Genomic DNA, 19931 nt, shown 5'->3' on the forward strand with positions numbered 1-19931 from the left:
TCTTGGGCTGGTTACCTCAAGCACTGGATACTGCAAAACTCTGGAATATAATCAATTTTGCTCCAGAACGGCATTAAAAGCTTCCTAATTCCAATAAATTAATCTCCTAACCTCTGCAGTTTAGGAAACTGGCCCTTAAAATGGTGAAATATTTAACACTTTAGAAACACTTTAAGGTAAAACTTTCATATTAAAATATTCCCCAACATATATATTGGGGAATATTTTACATTACATTTTACATTAAGATGGAAAATGGTTTACTTCCATACTGCCCATCACTGCTGATCTCACATTCAAAACATCTGCAACTACTAATAGGCTCAGAAATTACCAATGAAATTGAAAACATTAATTTTCCCTAATATTCTCACAGTTATTAATATTAATGTCTATATTTTTGCTGCACTGTGAAAAATGAGTGCACATTTGTTTTGTTTTAATTTACAGTCCATTTATAAATAACAGCTTTGGAGGATAGGAACTACATATATCAAAAATAAAATAGTGTTAAGCAGCTCTGAATACCAGTGATCAATCTTACCCAGCCAATCTGGTCATTTCACGGCCTGCCAGGACTATTCTGCCCAGAGCTTGAGACATTCTCAACAACATTCTTCCGCTTTGGTAGTAATCCTTAAATAGCAAAATACAACTATGTTTACTTATGTGAACTAACAGAATTCAAGCAATTACTATATTTTACTTATTTCTATTCTGCATTACTTACCTCCAGGAGTTCTGAATGGGTACTCTTTTGATGGCGAGGATGAGCTAGGTTCAGAAACGGACGACTAACGACCAGGTAACCAACCACAGTAGCTAGGTCTGCAATATTTAAAAGTTAATGTTTTCTAGCAAGAAAAGTTAAATCAGAACATAAAATGAACACATTAAAATATTTGTAACACCACTTGTACTATAAATAGCAGTCCACTAGCATTGGGAAAACACTTACATTTGGCAATGATAGTATCTATGAATCCCATAGAAAACCGAAACAAGATGAAATTATGCAAATGTTCCACCTGGAAAAAAAAATGTGAAAAAATGTAGCATACACAAATATTTGCCATGCGCCCTGCAATTACAATAGAGAAGCAAATTTAATTCTAAAAAAAGAATTTATTTTGCAGTAAATCACGAAGGCCCCAATAAAGATTGTGACCTAATTGTGTTAGGCACTGAGCAACTCCAGATAGACAAAGTCCCTACCAGCAAGTGCTTACAATGTAATCTAAAAGAACACACAAACAACTGAACAGTAAATGAGAGGAAAGTTTGCAAGTGATGGAAAGAAAGGACCTGGGTAGTGAAATAAAGGTCATTGTTAGATAGGTTAGCTATAGTTTCAAATAATCAGGAAATGAAAAAATATTAAATAAAATCAGCTAATCCTAACTGCTAAAACAGCTAGCTATAACTGGTTCACCTTTTTGGAGGTGTCACAACAGAAGTGGATCTGGAGGAGGCATGCGATGAAAAGGCTAATAGTTTCACAGACTAATTCAAGGAGGATGTACCACTTACAAGGAAGTATGGAAAAAAGTGTGGAGATGTTTACAGGAGAAGTGGACAGAGATATTAAAATCTCATGTCACTGGCAGAACGAAGATGGCGAAGGCAGCAAAAAACAAAAGTGGATAGGTAATGGAACAAGAGTTGAAAAACCTTCAAGGTGAGGACATGAATTCTGAATTTTGGTGTTATGGGAAAGAAAATTAGTGAATGGATTCAAAGACTAGGGGGTTGTTCCCACAGTCAGAACGACAGGCTAGAAAGTCTCATAGTGGCAGTTTTTTGAATGGGCCCAAGTCAGGTAAGATGGGTGTTAAAAAGGTCCAAAGGGGGTGTGTATGTGTGTGTCACAGTAATCAAAATGAGAGATGAGGGCCTAATCAAGAATTTTAGGGAAACAATTAAATTATATACTTTTGCCAGTGTGTGGGCCCTCATGCATTTCTGAATGGCCAATTAAAGTCCATAGCTTTCATTTCTTCCTTCATATTTCCCACTTGATCCTATTCCTTTGCTGAATACACCACCCATAATTCTTTATGGAATAGGAGATGCATGCTCTCTCTCAAGACTGGCATTGCAGTCACTCAATTAACTAACAGGGGCTACTACAAAGGTTAGTACATGTCATCTTTTCATTAGGGTCCAAATAGAACATTCCTCAAGACTGTTCCAAAATCTGCCATCTTCTGTATGACACTAGTGAGACTGCAGTGTAATTGTAACTATGTCAGTCCCAGGATATTAGAGAGACAAAGTGTGTGGGGTAATATCTTTTACAGGACCTGAAGAGCTCTGTGTTGCTTTAAAGTTTGTCTCTTTCTCACCAACAGAAGTTGGTCCAATAAAAAAATATTACCTCACCCACCTTGTCTCACTAGTGAGATTATCATTCACTTGGCCAGTAGCACTCTTGCAAGTTTACATACTGTGTGCTAAAAATAATTTAAGTAGTAAATTACACACACACACACACACACACACACCACTAAAGTGCTGGCACATATCAGTAGTTTCAATGAACACTAACCTTGCAAGAAGTTTAGAGTTTAATAAAACATTAGAAATCCAGGAAATTTAGAGTTAAATTTCTAAGGGTACGTCTACACTGGGATTAAAAACATCAAGAGGACTGTACAATGCAAACTTAGAGAAATGTAAAACTCATGGCTGAATAACAAGGCAGATGAGAATTAATCCTATGCACACACAAATGATATGAAGAACTTCTATGATACTCTGAGGACAATCTATGGGCCGAGGTCATCAGGAACCTCTCCGAATGCCGATAGCACCACACTGCTCATTGTCAAAGAAAAAAAGATACTGAAAAGGTGTGCAGAACATTTTAACAATATCCTCAATCAACAATCATCTATTAGTGAGGAGGCAATTGACTGTTCTCTGCCATGCTTACAGATTCCTTTCATGACTGTGACACCGGGATTGGCATCAGATACCGGACTGATGGTAAGCTTTTCAATCTGAGGAGACTACAGGCAAAGACCAGTGTACAGGAAGTGACTGTTCATGACCTTCTGTTTGCTGATGATTGTTCCCTGAATGCCAAATCTGAGTCTGACATGCAGCAGGGTATGGACTATTTCTCTTCAGCTTGTGACAATTTTGGTATAACAATCAATATCAAGAAGACAGAAGTGATGTACCAGCCTGCACCATGAAAGCATTACGTAGAGCCTATTATCACAGTGAATGGTCAAATCCTCCAGGCAGTCGACAAGTTCACCTACCTCAGCTGTACACGGTCACGTGCAGTTTCCATCAATGATGAAACCAATACCAGAATTGCCAAAGCAAGTGTCACCTTTGGCATACAAATGTGTGGGAGTGCAGAGGCATTAGTCAACAAACAAAACTGAAGGTCTACAAAGCCATTGTGTTGCCAACTTTGATGTATGCATGAGAAACCTGGATGGTGTATAGACGCCATGCTATGAAGCTGAAACACTTTTGCGTGGGTTGTCTGAGGAAATTAATGAGGATAAGATGGCAAGAAAAGGTTCCAGATACTGAGGTTCACATGTGGGCAGACATTCCAAGCATCCATACTCTGTTGATGAAATCACAGATAAGACGGGCAGACCAAGTCACCACAATGTCAGATGAGTGACTGCCAAAGATGATCTTTTATGGTGAGCTAAAGGGGAGAAAGCACTCTCAGGGAGGCCAGAAGAAATGTTTCAAAGACTCTCTCTAGTTATCCTGGAGGTGTTTCAACACTGACCCAGAGTTATGGGAAGATCTTGCAAATGGATTGTTCTACCTGGCAAAGTGTCGTCCATACTGGAGCTACAGTCTATAAGCAGAGAACTACTGAGGCAGAGCAGAAGCACCAGCAGTGTAAATTTCACAACAGCGGCATGTCCGTGGTTAATCAAGTAACCCATAGCAGCATCTCTTGTTCAGTGTGCCACAGACTGTTCAAAGCTCAAATAGGCCTGATCAATCACTCATGTGTTCACAGAAACTAAATCAATCAGTGATGTAATAGTGATCTTCGAAACTGAAGGATGAGCAACACTACCACCTTTTAAGAAGTTCAGAGTTTAACAAAACTCATTAGAAATCCAGGAAATTTAGAGTTAAATTTCTAAGGGTATGTCTACACAGGAATTCAAAACCAAGGGCTGGTCCACACTAACCTCCCACTTCGAACTAAGATACGCAACTTCAGCTATGTTATTCACGTAGCTGAAGTCGAACTATCTTAGTTCGAACTTACTGCGGGTCCACACGCGGCAGGCAGGCTCCCCCGTTGACTCCGCATACTCCTCTCGCAGAGCAGGTGTACCGGCGTCGACGGCGAGCACTTCCAGGATCGATTTATCGCGTCTAGACAAGACGTGATAAATCGATCCCAGAAGATCGATTGCTTACCACCGGACCCGGAGGTAAGTATAGACGTACCCCAACTGCTGGCCTGGGTCAGATGATTTGGGCTCTGGGGTTGAAAAATCACTGTGTGCATGTTCAAGCTTTTTGGCGGTAGCCTCCACCCTTGCAGGGTCTCAGAACTCGGGCTCCAGCCTAAGCCCGAATGTCTACACAGCAATATTTAGCCCCGTAGCCCGTTTTTTTACCCCTGTGTAGACATACCTTAAGAAGCTACGATCAATTTGGTGCATGTGTGCCAGATTGTTTGCAGTAAGATTTCTCCCCCTCGTAATACAGTTTTGAACTGAAGGAAGGATTGAGGCAAAAACAAAAAGACTAGCACAAATTCAGCATTATGAACCACCATAACAATATTCCTTAGAATTTGGTTAAGTGAAAATTTAGCATTTAAGCTATAATCAAGTATTTTATGCTCTCTTACCAGTTTATGAAAGGTTTTGTGAATCGTCTGTTTTTCCCTTAAATTCCCATTATAAAAAGCAATTTCTTCACTAAAAAAAAAAAAAAAGACAATTCATTTAATTTTTAATATAGACAATCCTTGCAGAGCAACCAGCCTGAAAAAGTTAGCTATAAAAACGAAGCTCTAAAAAAAGACATTATTTTAATTACCTTCTCACCAAAGATAAGTTCATAATATTACCACAAGACAACTGTAGGACAGAGGTTTATAGTATCTCAACTACAGTTTGCCTTTTAAAATGAGTAAATAATGGATATGGGAGTTATTAAATAATTAGTCCACATAGAAATATAAACATTTTCCTCAAAATTAATTCATTAAGTTTTAGAATTTACTTGAATAAGTACCTTGCAATACTACAAAGATTTCATTTACAGTTAGTCAACAAATAAATCCATACCTGTTTGTAATGAGCCGTGAATTGACAAATCTGTACTCCCCTTCATATTTTTGTTCAGCAATTGTCATCTTGCCAATGGGCCTCCTTAGACGCGTAAGGAAAAAGCCTGAAACTATCAAGTAGGCCATCATGGTAGCTGGACCCTGTGAATATTAAAGAAAAAGATAAGACTATAAAAACTCTAGAACTAAGGGGCTGCACACTTGTAATTTCTGTAGGTCAAGCACAGTGGACCCACCAGAGGCTCCTCGCATCCCTCTATTCCTCCTGCCACCAAGCGCCCTGTGTGCCACCTTCCCTGGCCCCTCTATTTCAGGAACTCCTGTCCCCTTACCCAATATACCACTGTCTCCCACTCTTCCACCATGGCAGCGGCTCTGTGTCCCCCTCCCCCCCCCCCTTCTTCCCTACTTTCCCCTCTCCAGATCCCTGCTTCTATGCCCCACACACACACCGTGTGTTAGGGGGAGCACTTCCCCCTATGATCACCCTATGCCCTCCAGGTACCAGCTTCCCCCACTACCACCAGCACCCCACTCCTTTGAGTCGCTGCTTCCTCCCCCTCCACCACCACTGCTCTATCCCTCCAGTCCCTGCTGCTTCCCCCCTACCCTCACATTTTTGTCCCTGTCCACACTGGATCCCCATTCCATCTCCCTGCTCGCACACCCTTCCCCTCCCCCAGTTATTCCCCCACCCATCCTCAGGTCTCTGATTCCCACCCTATAATCCTTCCCTGTAAAGGTCTCTTATTTCTGGTGCAATCCAGACTTCACACACTGTTCCCACACAGCAAGTTAAGCTGCTGCTGCTCTGATGTATGTAGGCAGCAGCCACAGGTGGCAGAGAGATTAGTCTGGGAGTCTAATATTCCTGAATATCAAGGAATAATATTCCAATTTGCACCTATTCCAATTTGTGCCATAGATTTCTAGAACATTCCCTGGAATTTTATAATTGATCGACACAGCATTCCAAAGTTATGGCATTGCAAATAAATGCCATCAAGTGTTGGACCTTGCTTCACTCAGCCAAAAAGGATAAGCATTTCTTTTAGCAATAATTTTACAACTTCAAAATCTTTGAAAAAATAGTATAACTCATGCCATCACCGTGATGAAGGATTAAAATCTGATTTCAATTCAAAGCTAGAACCCAGACATTTTAATAGGTGCTTATGTAACATGTTAAACTTTCAGAGTGCCATACCACATACACGGAAGTTTTAGGTTTTTTTATTTTAAAATCAAATTTCTTTTCTTGTAGTTGCTTTATAGTTAATGCTGCATTAACACAGACTTACTAAATTATGTAATCATCTGAAAACAGCAAGAATTAATTTGGTTTATTTGAAAATAAATTTTATGTTAACACTGGCTACAGTTTTGCCACGATTAGTCAAAAGATTTGCCACTTAACTAGCTTGCTTACCCTTACTCCAAACCTGACAATGTACACACTGGTTACTTGCTGCTGGAAACTGAACATTTTTGTTAATGTATAAAGTTTGTAAGATTTGGCTTTTAGACCAGTAACAGGATTGGAAAATACTTACTAATTTTACTATTTTGACAGATTTTTATTTTTAGGTTTACTACAACTTTAGCACCACTAAAACAGTTACTCTAAGCAAAGAAAAAACTTTCATTTCCTTCCTATAGCAAAAGTACACAGCATTCCCTGTTAACAAGGCAACATTGAAAACAGTTGCATAGTGGAATCCAAGATGATATCATTTGCTATTCCAAATACAGAGAAATAAATGTGCTATCTCAGATGTAACTGAGAAGAAACTCTCTTACTAGAAACTTGAGACTATCACATGTTCTACAATTCTGAAGTTTAATAATTATGCAGGTCAACTGTAGTTTTTAAGATATCCCTATACATTCCTCCCTCTTGAGGCACATAGACAGAGACCCTACTATGAATTCTCTGGTGCAGTCTTCAATGTGAAATTATGGGAAATCAGTAAGCAACATTTATCCAGGGGAAAAGAAAATGTGATATGTGCTGAAGGAGTACTCCTTGAAAGAAAATTAGTCTCCCACTGTAAACTATAACTTCTTTTATCTTTCTACAACTCATGAACAGAAGTAATATTAGCAAATAGTAATGAAGCGAGAATTAGACAGAAAACAACTGGTCTGTATGAGGACTTCTTTCCCCTGAGAAGATAAAGCAAATAATTTAAAAAGAGCTTGTACTGATTCTTTTAAATTTTATATTAAGTCTAAGATGTTGCTTCACACATTTCTGTCTTCTGTCCCAAATCAGTGCAACAAACAGCTCCCCTTTGGTGTAGTAGGTTTTCTAGAGATAGGAAATATGTTTTGGCAGAGTGTAAACAACCATGGTACAAAGCATAATCCAGCTAGAAAAGGTACTGCACAAAATGAGCTTTTTGTGCATCTGATGAAAGGAAACTAAGAACCTGCAGGTCTTTCTAGAAGTCATCTGTTCGCCTGAAAGTCTCCAAATTCTCACATATCATTTTTTTTATTTTGTTTGCTTCAAAATAGTGAGCTTTTACAGCACTTCATAACTAGTATGAAAACAGATGCCCATTTTTTGAAAGAATACAGTATATTTAAAAGTAACTGAGTCTATGATTTTCATCAATCTCCAAATGGATAAAATAACCAAGACATTGAAGGGTTTATTTATTTATTTCAAGCATAGTAAACTTTTTTTTAAAAACAGATTTTTTACCTGAGCTCCTATTGCATTTGTCAGCTTGAAGATATACAAAACTATATCCAAAAATGGCTGCAACAGAAAAAAGTTAGTATTAGAAGACACAGAAGAAAACATGGATATAAACAGTCAAATAATCAGATTTTGTAGCGTATTAATCCGTTACATACTACAGTTAACACAAATTTATAAAAATATACATTCCATAATTAAACAAAATGCTGGAACAAAAAGCAACATTCTAGAGAGCCTGATAATTTAGGCTATATATTTTGCTCAGCAATTGAAAATGGCATTACATGTGCTTAATACTAATTTTCAAATAGTCTGCAGAGTACATTTAAACAAAATTGGGAAGTATAATTTTTTTAGCTTGTTAAACTGAACAACACAGGGCTAAATCCTACCCTTTCTAAAAACAATCATGCACAGTGGGGATGGACTGGAAGGAAGAGTGACAACATACAGCTGGCCATGCTTATGGCACAAGGGACATTCAACTCTGAAGGGCAGGATGACACCAGATTGTCATGACACTGTCTGATACAGTTTATCACTTCTCTGAGCTGCAGCAACTCAACTACAACTTTGGATGCTAGTTACTACATACTAGACTGGCCCTTAACCTGAAAACCCTCCCTTTTAGAGATGCAGTTCACATCACCAGCATACTAGCTAGGTGTATATCTCCTAACACATTTGTGCTCTCTGAAGTAATCCTGGCTGACTGCTTGAACAAGCATAAAATGGTCTCCCTGGCACAATAATATACCAGATGGAAGGATTTCACCCTTGTGAGTTATGTCCTAATGGTGGTCAGACAACTGTTATGGGAGATAGAAGCGAAACTGAAAGGGGCTATTTGTTGATCAAAATATGTAAAAAAAAATAATAATACTAACTTATGGCAATTTAAAACATTACAAATATTATAAGTTGATATAACTGATATGGGTAGCTTTTTTTAAATGAACCACAAGTGTCTGAGTTGTGAAAACAAGACCTTAAAAAATTTAACTTCCAACAGGTTTCCAATGTACATTAGAACACTACTGGAAAAAAGTCACTGTTTTCTCATAATAATGTTCTAATTTATTTTATCAATATTCATCTTTAACACTTAAATGAAAGCTATGTAGTTTTTCTAATCTCAGAAGTTTGAAGGATCATACCAGTAAAAGCATTTCTTATTCCAATTCATGTTGTTTTCAAAGTGCTGTATATTGCATCAGAGATTGAATATGTATACAATGTAAAATTGCTCATACAGGGTTACAGTAATTTGTGTATCCCTCAGAATGCTCTTATCCACCTGTATCTACTTAAAGAAATAGAGGAGTACACCAATATCTTAAAAGCAGGAACCATAGAAACATACTTCATGATAACTACATTTTAAGAAGAGATGTATCAATTGTGTGACTCTCCTTCTTTCTTACAGAAGAAAACATATCTAATAGTTTTTTAGTTTTGTTACCAATACCAGTCATGAAACAATTTTCAAAATGTTTTCAACATCATTTGTTTACTTTGTATATCTCACTCAGTTTGGTCAAGCAAGTAAATATCATTGGACAAAGGCTGTGTTTGTATTTGCCTATAAAAAAGTAGAGTGCAATGAACACTTACTGCAGTGGTCACCAACCCATCGATCCTAGAGACTCTCCCAGTTGACCGCAATCTCCTGTGGTGCAGTGGGGCTGCCGCTATGGCAGGGCCTGCCTTCCCCAGCCCCATGCCGCTCCCGGAAGCGGCCAGCGTGGCTCTGCAGCCTCATTGGGAGACAGGGGGATCTCGGCAAGCTGCTCCTGCCTGCGAGCACTGTTCCCACAGCTCCCATTGTCCAGGAATGGGGAACTGTGGCCAACAGGAGCTGCAGGAGTGGTACCGGCAGAGAGGGGCAGTGCACGGAGCCCCCACGTGCACCTCCCCCTACTCCCCCCACAGGGGGCGCAGGGGCGTGCTGGCCACTTCCGGGAGCGATGTGGGGCCAAGGCAGGCAGGAAGTCTGCCTTAGGCTCACTGCACCACCAACTGGGAGCTCCCCATGGTAAGTGCCGCCCGGCGGGAGGCTGCACCCCAATCCCCAGCCCTGAGCTCCCTCCCGGAGCCAGCACCCCAAACTCTCTCCTGCACCCCAACCCTCTGCCAAAGCCCACAGCTGCCTCCTGCACCCAAACTCGCTCCCAGAGCTTGCACCCCAACCCCCTGCCCCAGGCTCAGCCCAGAGCACCCTCCCTCACTGCAAACCCCTTGGTCCCAGCCCAGAGAAAGTGAATGAGGGTAGGGAAGAGCAAGTGACAGAGAGAGGGGGGATGGAGTGAGCGTGACAGATCCTGGGTTACCCTTAAATTCAAAAAGTGATCTTGGGTGTAAAAAGATTGGAGACCACTGACTATTGTATGACTCCAGATACATGAATATTTCATTTTAATCTATAGTCAGTTTCTAATATTTGGACTGAAATACTGCAAGGGAATATTCTTCTATAAAACTAAACTGGTTCCTTTAAAGAAAAATATCCGTTTCATAGACATTTTTCTGTTGATGTTCGATTTTGTGAAAGTCTTTTGCTTCATCCATCCAGGTCCTAATGAAACATGGCAGACTAGATACCACTCTTATAAAATTGCGAAGCATTAGATTTATATTCACAACAAATCTAGCATTGTCTGACCAAACTTCCATGCAGGAGTAATTTCAAGGACAGAAAGTCATCCTAATAAGTATTTTTAAACCTGCTAGCTCTGCTCACTTACCCACCCAATTACTTCTGCACATAGAGCCAACTTCTAGCCACGACAACAGAAACTCCTCCACTAAATTACAAAACTGCCTTCAGGATAGGCACTTTTGCTTCCCTGCTCCAAAGTTAGGAAACACACTTGAAACCATTAAGTAAAGAGGGTATTTCCTTATTCATCCCACCCTTCCCCGCCCCTGAAACACAAACCACTCACATATTAAAATCAAAGAGAAAAGACAAATAAGAATGAGAATTTTCTTTCCCTTGAAAACTAAATAATTGACAAAAGACTGCTCTTGCAACCTTCTCAAATGGTGAATATTAAAAGAAAACCAAAGGAAAAATTATGTTTGTAGAAGGAGCATGGGGTGGGAGGGAGAAATCACAAATAAAGAAAAAGACAAGTGTGTAAGGAAAAACTTTCCCCTCACATAACTCTGACTGAAATGAACTCACTAAATATAAAGTGGACTCAATACTATACAATAATTAATAAATGAAATGATCTTCCTAAACTCTGACAAGATTTATCACCCATACAATGCTATTTGTATTTCTTGACTCTTGTAAATGTTTGCACAGTGTTTAATGATTCCGAATGACCACTATTAATAAAAGATTAAAGTTTTATTAAAGGAACTCACCTTACTAAGGTTTGAGTAGAGGTCCACTACACTGTTACAGAATTTTTCCACATCCTGTGTGAGCAGTTGATCTGGATTAGCTATTCTGTTGTCCAGATTTCCCATTTTGTAATACGTATAAGCCCTAAAACATGAACAACAAAACAATGATTGAAAAACTTGTTACGTTTTACCTAAAATGAATCAATGATTCAAGTAGTATTAAATGAGTTGCTGAAAGCCACTTCAGAACATTTATAAAATCCACAAACAATCCCATCTCTTATTTGATATTTACTTAGATTTATTTTACAATTGATACATTACACTGCACTTTTAACATTTTAAGCATTAAAAAAGTTATGACTTACTGTAGATATTCCTCATAGAGGTATTTGGTGAGTCTTACTCGGAAACAAAGTTTAAGTTCATTTAGCCCATACTTCAAAAAGTTATTTACCAGGGAGATCTAGGAATAAATAATACAATAATACAAACAAACACAAACACAAAACAGCTGGATTAAATATATCATGCAAATTGCTTGCTTAAATTGGTGAAAGTACAAAATACAATTTTACCTAGTCAGACTTTGTACATAAATTGATTTAAATTAACTAAGACCCAGATCTTGCAAATGTCTAAAACATCATAATAGTCTCATTTAAGTCAATGACACTATTCACATACTTAAAGTCAAGCAAGTGCATAATTATTTACAGGTATCATGGCCTAATATTTCTATTTCTATTTTAAAAACCTTTGGACCATCAAATGAGTACTAACAGTACATACTATAGTACTGATAAAAGTTAAAACTGGTCTTACTGTGTCAATAGATTTAGCTCAGAACTCTGTTACAACCAAACATTTAACTCTCATAATCAGTTTTAGAATGTATTTATCATCTCAGCCCAACACCCCACCATTAAAATGATATCATTTCTGGCCTATTATATATTTATGGCCTATTTTAAAATTTGGTTGCATTTTTCTTTAATTGGTGAGAATCATTCCCCTTAATGTGCTGGGTTTATTTCTAGAACACTTTGTTTTAGCATTCCTATATGAACAGGGTGTAAGTCACTTTAGAAAAAAACCTGAATGTTAAAAACACTGTATGTGTTTTGAAAGATGGTTAATGTGAAAAATCTTACCTTTATTTAGAATCTGCTTGAAAAACAAAACTAACTAAGTAGTTACCTCATTGCAAGCCTTGACAGCTTACTGTAGTCAATTGGCAACAGGGATTTTAAATTACTCATCAGTGCTAACAGACAAACCTAGCAGTCTAAAAGAGTAAGTCAATTCTCCTGAATCAATAGGCAGCCAATACTGAAACCTGCACTCAAATATTTCCCTACTTCTTATGGCCAAAAGTGAAATCAAACCACCCATTTTAAAAACAGTTGACTTCTAAAAGTTCTGAGAAATTCATTTGGAATCTCTTCATGATTTCTGAATGTATATTTTAAATCGCTTTTAACAAAGATGGAAAGAAAAAAAAAAAAACACTTACAGCAGGCATGGCAGCGATGAAGTTGAATAAGTACTTCTTGAAATCTTTTCTGCTGCGACCAATGATAGCACTGCAAACCACCACATGCTATGTGTTAGTTTTGAGAGAAAGCAATTACTACACACACCAGTGTTTCCCCAAGGGGAGGGCAGGTGGATGGCCTGACTAGTTCAGGAGGGCAGGGGTAACAGGGTATAAGAAAGGATCACCGTGGAAAACTGCAGTACCAACTGTTGTGTCAACTTCATCTTCAGGTAAAGTGGAAGGTGGCTCACTGAAAGCCACCTGCCTTCTCTCTGCTTGTTCTTGTTGTGGCCCCTAACATAAGAGGCTACAGGAGGAGCTCACATATACTCTTCTCTGCTCCCATGGCACTTAGTAACCTTGGGTAACAAATGGACACTACTCACCCCAGCAGCATACAGCCTAGTGGGGGGGAGGGAGAAGGGAAGGTGCAAGGTGGAAAAGTTAAGTTAGCAAAAAGTATGTAGAAGAAAAAGAGGAACAAGGTGGGGGGGAATACACAGAAGAGAAACAAAGAAAAAACAACAGAAGATGAGAAGTGAGAAAACAAATGGACAGGAAAAGAGAATGAGTACTTGCAACCATATCAGAATATGGTGTAAGGAGACTGAGTAGGGCCATCTGCCAATCCACTGCAATGTGGGGGAGGGGAAGAAGGAGAAGGGATTGGAACCACGGCTCCAAGTTGTTTATGGCCTGGAGTAGAAATTACCCAAGACAAAAATAATTCTTTAAGCTTATATACAAACCAAAGTAACAAAGTGTTCCAGATTTCATAAAAAAATTTAATGGCATTTTAGAACTATATTTACCACCTAAAAAATCTGTATGATGTCTCAGCTAGAAATTACTCAGTGTATAAAGTCTCTTATACATAAAAGATAACTGTGAAGCAAAAAACAAAAATACAAGAGGACTACTTTTCCCCCTTTAATATTTGCTTATAAGGTGTTATCAGCTTCAAGCCTTTTTTTTTTTTTTTAAAATGTTCCTCTTCAAAACACTTGAAATATCAAGAATACTAGGTCCTCACTTATCTTGGTTTGCTGGGGGTCCTTGGCAAAACCTTAGGAAAACCTCAATATACTGATAGTTTACAATGCTACAACCTGAGCTGTAGCTCTCCTTCACATAAATGCAAAGGGAATACTGAAGGCTTTTCTACACAGAAATGTTTTAGTGGTATAAATTAATTTGTGACTATAAACCACTATAGTTATACTGGTATAACTGTCAGCATGGATGCACTTATTCCAGTATGAGTGCCTTTTTTGTTGTTTTTTTCTTTTAGCTTAGGTCGCTTTGCAAGGGGTTTAAGCTAAGGCAAAATAAAGCCACTCTTATTCAAGACTAAGAGCATCCACACATGGAGTTATACTGGTATAACTATCAGTTTAATATGATCAATATAAGGTGATCAGTGGAAGGAGAGCTGTAGCTCAGCTTACAGCTTCATGTGGGATCAACATTAAGGTCCACTTTTTCCATGCTGCCTCCTATTCTTCAAGATGCAACCCACTTCATTTAAATCTCTCCTTAAGATTCAGCTGATCCATAAAGCACACCAGGTAATAATAAGAACTATAAAAAAATCCTTAATACCAACAAGATGTGTACATCCTTAAATGAAACGGAAGTTACTGTACTGAGAGAGGCAATGTGGGTGAGGTAGTATCTTTTATTGCAGTGTTTCCCAAACTTGGGATGCCGCTTGTGTAGGGACAGACCCTGGCGAGCCGGGACGGTTTGTTTACCTGCCCCGTTCACAGGTCCGGTCGATCGCGGCTCCCACTGGCTGCGGTTCGCTGCTCCAGGCCAATGGGAGCTGCTGGAAGCAGGGCTTGCAGCTCCAGGCCAATGGGAGCTCCTGGAAGCGGCGCAAGTTCCCGCGCCACTTCCAGCAGATCCCATTGGCCTGGAGCAGCAAACCGCAACCAGTGGGAGCCGCGATCGGCCGGACCTGCGGACGGGGCAGATAAACAAACCGGCCCGGCCCGCCAGGGGCTTTTCCTACACGAGCGGCGTCCCAAGTTTAGGAACCACTGTTTTATTGTACCAACTCACCCACATTCTCTCTCTCCTTGGGAGAAACATGGCTACAACACTGCAAACATGTCATATATCCATGTCCTTCCTCACCCTACCGTTTCTTAAGAACATAAGAATGGCCATACTGGGTCAGACCAATCATCCATCCAGCCCAGCATCCTGTCTGCCGACAGTGGCCAATGCCAGGTGCCCCAGAGGGAGTGAACCTAACAGGCAATGATCAAGTGATCTCTCTCCTGCCATCCATCTTCACCCTCTTACAAACAGAGGCTAGGGACACCATTCCTTACCTATCTTGGCTAATAGCCATTAATGGACTTAACCTCCATGAATTTATCTAGTTCTCTTTTAAACCCTGTTATAGTCCTAGCCTTCACAACCTCCTCAGGCAAGGAGTTCCACAGGTTGACTGTGCGCTGTGTGAAGAAGAACTTCCTTTGTTTTAAACCTGCTGCCCATTCATTTCACTAGGTGGCCCCTAGTTCTTATATTATGGGAACAAGTAAATAACTTTTCCTTATTCACTTTCTCCCCACCACTCATGATTTTATATACCTCTATCATATCCCCCCTTAGTTTCCTCTTTTCCAAGCTGAAAAGTCCTAGCCTCTTTAATCTCTCCTCATATGGGACCTGTTCCAAACCCTTCATCATTTTAGTTGCCCTTCTCTGAACCTTGTCTAATGCCAGTATAGCTTTTTTGAGATGAGGAGACCACATCTGTACGCAGTATTCAAGATATGGGCATACCATGGATTTATATAAGGGCAACAAGATATTCGCCATCTTATTCTCTATCCCTTTTTTCATGATTCCTAACATCCTGTTTGCTTTTTTGACTGCTGCTGCACACTGCGTGGACGTCTTCAGAGAACTATCCACGATGACTCCAAGGTCTCTTTCCTGATTAGTTGTAGCTAAATTAGCCCCCCAACATATTGTATGTATAGTTGGGGTTATTTTTTCCAATGTGCATTACTTTACATTTATCCACATTAAATTTCATTTGCCATTTTGTTGCCCAATCACTTAGTTTTGTGAGATCTTTTTGAAGTTCTTCACAGTCTGCTTTGGTCTCAACTATCTTGAGCAGTTTAGTATCATCTGCAAACTTTGCCATCTCACTGTTTACCCCTTTCTCCAGATCATTTATGAATAAGTTGAATATGTTGGTCCTAGGACTGACCCTTGGGGAACACCACTAGTTACCCTGTCCATTCTGAAAATTTACCATTTCTTCCTACCCTTTGTTCCCTTTTAATCAGTTCTCAATCCATGAAAGTATCTTCCCTCTTATCCCACGATAACTTAATTTACATAAGAACCTTTGGTGAGGGACCTTGTCAAAGGCTTTCTGGAAATCTAAGTACACTATGTCCACTGGATCCCCCTTGTCCACATGTTCATTGACCCCTTCAAAGAACTCTATTAGATTTCCTTTACAGAAACCATATTGACTTTTGCCCAACAATTTATGTTCTTCTACGTGTCTGACAATTTTATTCTTTACTATGGTTTCAACTAATTTGCCCAGTACTGAAGTTAGACTTACTGGTCTGTAATTGCCGGGATCACCTCTAGAGCCAATGTAACGCCAATATTTAAAAAGGGCTATTTTCCAGTCATTGGGTACAGAAGCTGATTTAAAGGACAGGTTACAAACCATAGTTAATAGTTCCGCAATTTCACATTTGAGTTCTTTCAGAACTCTTGGGTATATGCCATCTGGTCCCAGTGACTTGTTACTGTTAAGTTTATCAATTAATTCCAAAACCTCCTCTAGTGACACTTCAATCTGTGACAATTCCTCATATTTGTCACCTACAAAGGATGGCTCAGGTTTGGGAATCTCCTTCACATCCTCAGCCATGAAGACTGAAGCAAAGAATTCATTTAGTTTCTCCGCAATGACTATCGTCTCTAAGTGCTCCTTTTGTATCTCGATTGTCCAGGGGCCCCACTTGTTGTTTAGCAGGCTTCCTGTTTCTGATATACTTAAACATTTTGTTATTACCTTTTGAGTTTTTGGCTAGCTGTTCTTCAAACTCCTTTTTGGCTTTTCTTATTACATTTTTACACTTAATTGGCAGTGTTTATGCTCCTTTCTATTTACCTCTCTAGGATTTGACTTCCACTTTTTAAAAGATGCCTTTTTATCTCTCACTGCTTCTTTTACATGGTTGTTAAGCCATGGTGGCTCTTTTTTAGTTCTTTTATTGTGTTTTTTAATTTGGGATATACATTTAAGTTGGGCCTCTACTATGGTGTCTTTTAAAAGTGTCCATGTTCTTACCCTCATTCAGGGTGTAACATTAGATTGCAAACTCCAGAGCAGGAATCTCATCTATGTTTGTAAGGCATTTATAGCACTCCTGAGGACTATAAAACAAATCTTTAACAATCATCCCCATAGAGAGGAAGCAACCACCGACTATTTCTAATGTTAAAAAATAAAAACAAAACAAAATAACCTCCACTCAACAAGCAGTTAAAAATTAAGGTATAAAAATGGTCTCTAACAAAAATATATAAGAAATAAAAGATTCACCTTTATGATTACATTGTACTAGAACCTATCCCATTCTTTATGTTGAGATAACTGTTGCAGGGAAAGCTATTCTTTATAATAGTTTCCCTGATACTATAACATTGGGATTGGAGGCTTTGAGTTAGTGTACACCATTGGGCAGAACAATGAAGTACCCATTTGGATCCTTCATATCTTTACTTTTAATAAAAAAATATCACTGTTGCCTTAGAAAGGAAAATGGATATGACAGGTGACAAGAGGATGAAATTAAATGATGTGGGAATCTATTTAATTCATCAAAAAGAATACATGTTGTATTAAACCATTTGAGAATTGCAAATTTATTTTTAGGCAAGGATTTAAACTACATTTAGAATCAAGATTTTTTTTCTTTATCTGTTTGTTGAGAAAGATTAAGTATAGATTTTTATTTTCAGAGAGATGGCAGGCAAGAAGGAAGAATCAACACCATTTAATTTAAATACCAGAGTAAACACAGATTCTGAAGCAAAAACAAATAGGAAAACATAGGAGCAATGGAATTTTTTTTTTAAATTAGCTGAAATTGTTCAAAATAAATCTATTATGGCAAAAACTTTCTTTGAGATGAAAAGCAAATTGCTTCAGAACTGCATCAGTTATGAAACATTTAGAATCAGTAGAAGTAGAACATGTGCATGCTACTATTTTCAACAACTGTTTACCAAGGGGGATTGAAGCTATTAATGTAAAAAAGAATTTCTTGCTTACGATTGCACTGCAAGAAAAATAAACTTGTACATAATTCAACAACTATATACATTTCTGATTATAGAACCATAGAAATGTAAGGCTGGAAGGGACCTCAAGAAGTCATCTGGTTCATCCTCCTGCGCTGAGGCAGGACCAAGTAGACCTAGACCATCTCTGATAGGTGTTTGTCTAACCTTTTCTTAAGAACCTCCAATGATGGGGATTCCACACCTCCCTTGGAAGCCTATTTCAGAGCTTAACTACCCTTATTAGTTAGACAATTTTTCCTAATACCTAACCTAAATCTCCCTTGCTGCATGTTAAGCCCATTACTTCTTGTCTTGCCTTCAGTGGATGTAGATAACATAGAAAATAATGTTGCTTTAATGACGGCATAACTACACAGCTCAAAAGCACTGTAAAATACAATACTGCAGAAGTGCAACAGGAAAATTGACTTTTTCCATCTACTATAGGGAACACTACAGCAGTATTATATTATGGATTGCTCTCTGCAGGAACAGTTGATTTCTATGTCATGAGCCAATAGTGCCCTCAAAGACCCCACTATTCACAAAACAAGAGTGATTTGATAATATCTGCAGTATGAAAGAGCTAACTTCAATTTTAAAAAATGGATCCCGCTTTAGAATCATGTAACTCAGATTAAAAAAAAAAAAAAAAAAATTAAATCTTCTTTCCACCCCACAAGTTAAACTGGGGGGACGTATACAGTGGGGGTCTGTGCTAGGTCTAGTACTATTCAATATTTTTATCAATTTCTTGGATAATGGACTGGAGAGTACTCTTATAAAATTTCACTCTATGCATCCGAAGAAGTGAGGTTTTTACTCACGAAAGCTTATGCCCAAATAAATCTGTTATCTTTAAGGTGCCACCAGACTCCTTGTTGTTCTTATAAAATTTGCGGCTGACATCAAGCTGGGAGGGCTTCCTAGACCTTTGGAGGACTAGATTGGATTAGAAATCAAAACGACCTTGACAAATTGGAGAATTGGTCTGAAACCAACAAGACAAAATTCAATAAAGACAAGTGCAAAGTACTACGCCTAGGAAGAAAAAAAATAAAAATCACAACTACAAAATTAGGAATAACAAGCTAGATGATCGTATTGCTGAAAAGGATCTGGGGGCTATAGTAGATCACAAGTTGAATGAGTGTGAACAATGTGCAGTTGCAGAAAAGGCTAATATTCTGGGATGTATTAGCAGGAGTGTTTTATGTAAGACCCATCAGGTAATTGTCCCATTCTATTCAGTGCTGGTGAGGCCTCAACTGGAGTACTGAGTCCAACTCTGGGTACCATCCTTAAAGAAAGTGAGTGTGTCCCCAGAGGAAAGCAATAAAAATGATAAAGAGGTTTAGAAAACCTGACTTATGAGGAAAGGTTAAAAAAAATGGGACATGTTGACTCTTGAAAAAAGAAGACTGGGGGGAACCTAACAATCTTCAAATATGTTAAGAGCTGTTATAAAGAGGATGTTGATCAATTACTCTCCACATCCACTGAAGGTAGGACAAGAAGTACTCAGCTTAATTTGCAGCAAGGGAGATTTAGGCCATGTCTACACTAGCAAACTTACAGCAGCACAGCTGTACCGATGAAGCTGCGCTGGAGTAAGATTGCTCATGTAGCCACTCTATGCCGATGGGAGAGAGCACTCCCGTCGACATCATAAACCCACCTAAATG

The 19931-nt window shown here is 38.8% G+C and overlaps 1 protein-coding gene across 1 annotated transcript in view; it reads right to left on the minus strand.

Annotated features, from left to right (window-relative positions):
- ABCD3 (ATP binding cassette subfamily D member 3) overlaps window positions 1-19931 on the minus strand; it is a 65837-nt gene that overhangs the window by 11880 nt on the left and 34026 nt on the right. The window contains exons 5-13 of the mRNA XM_054036626.1: window positions 12883-12952; window positions 11735-11832; window positions 11385-11508; window positions 8010-8066; window positions 5298-5440; window positions 4856-4925; window positions 959-1028; window positions 731-828; window positions 545-636 (exon numbers count right to left, since the gene is read on the minus strand). Of these exons, the coding sequence (XP_053892601.1) occupies window positions 545-636; window positions 731-828; window positions 959-1028; window positions 4856-4925; window positions 5298-5440; window positions 8010-8066; window positions 11385-11508; window positions 11735-11832; window positions 12883-12952 (822 nt within the window). The remainder of the gene's footprint in view (window positions 1-544; window positions 637-730; window positions 829-958; window positions 1029-4855; window positions 4926-5297; window positions 5441-8009; window positions 8067-11384; window positions 11509-11734; window positions 11833-12882; window positions 12953-19931) is intronic.

The sequence above is a fragment of the Malaclemys terrapin genome, chromosome 8, assembly GCF_027887155.1.
Source record: "Malaclemys terrapin pileata isolate rMalTer1 chromosome 8, rMalTer1.hap1, whole genome shotgun sequence".
NCBI lineage: Eukaryota > Metazoa > Chordata > Testudines > Emydidae > Malaclemys > Malaclemys terrapin.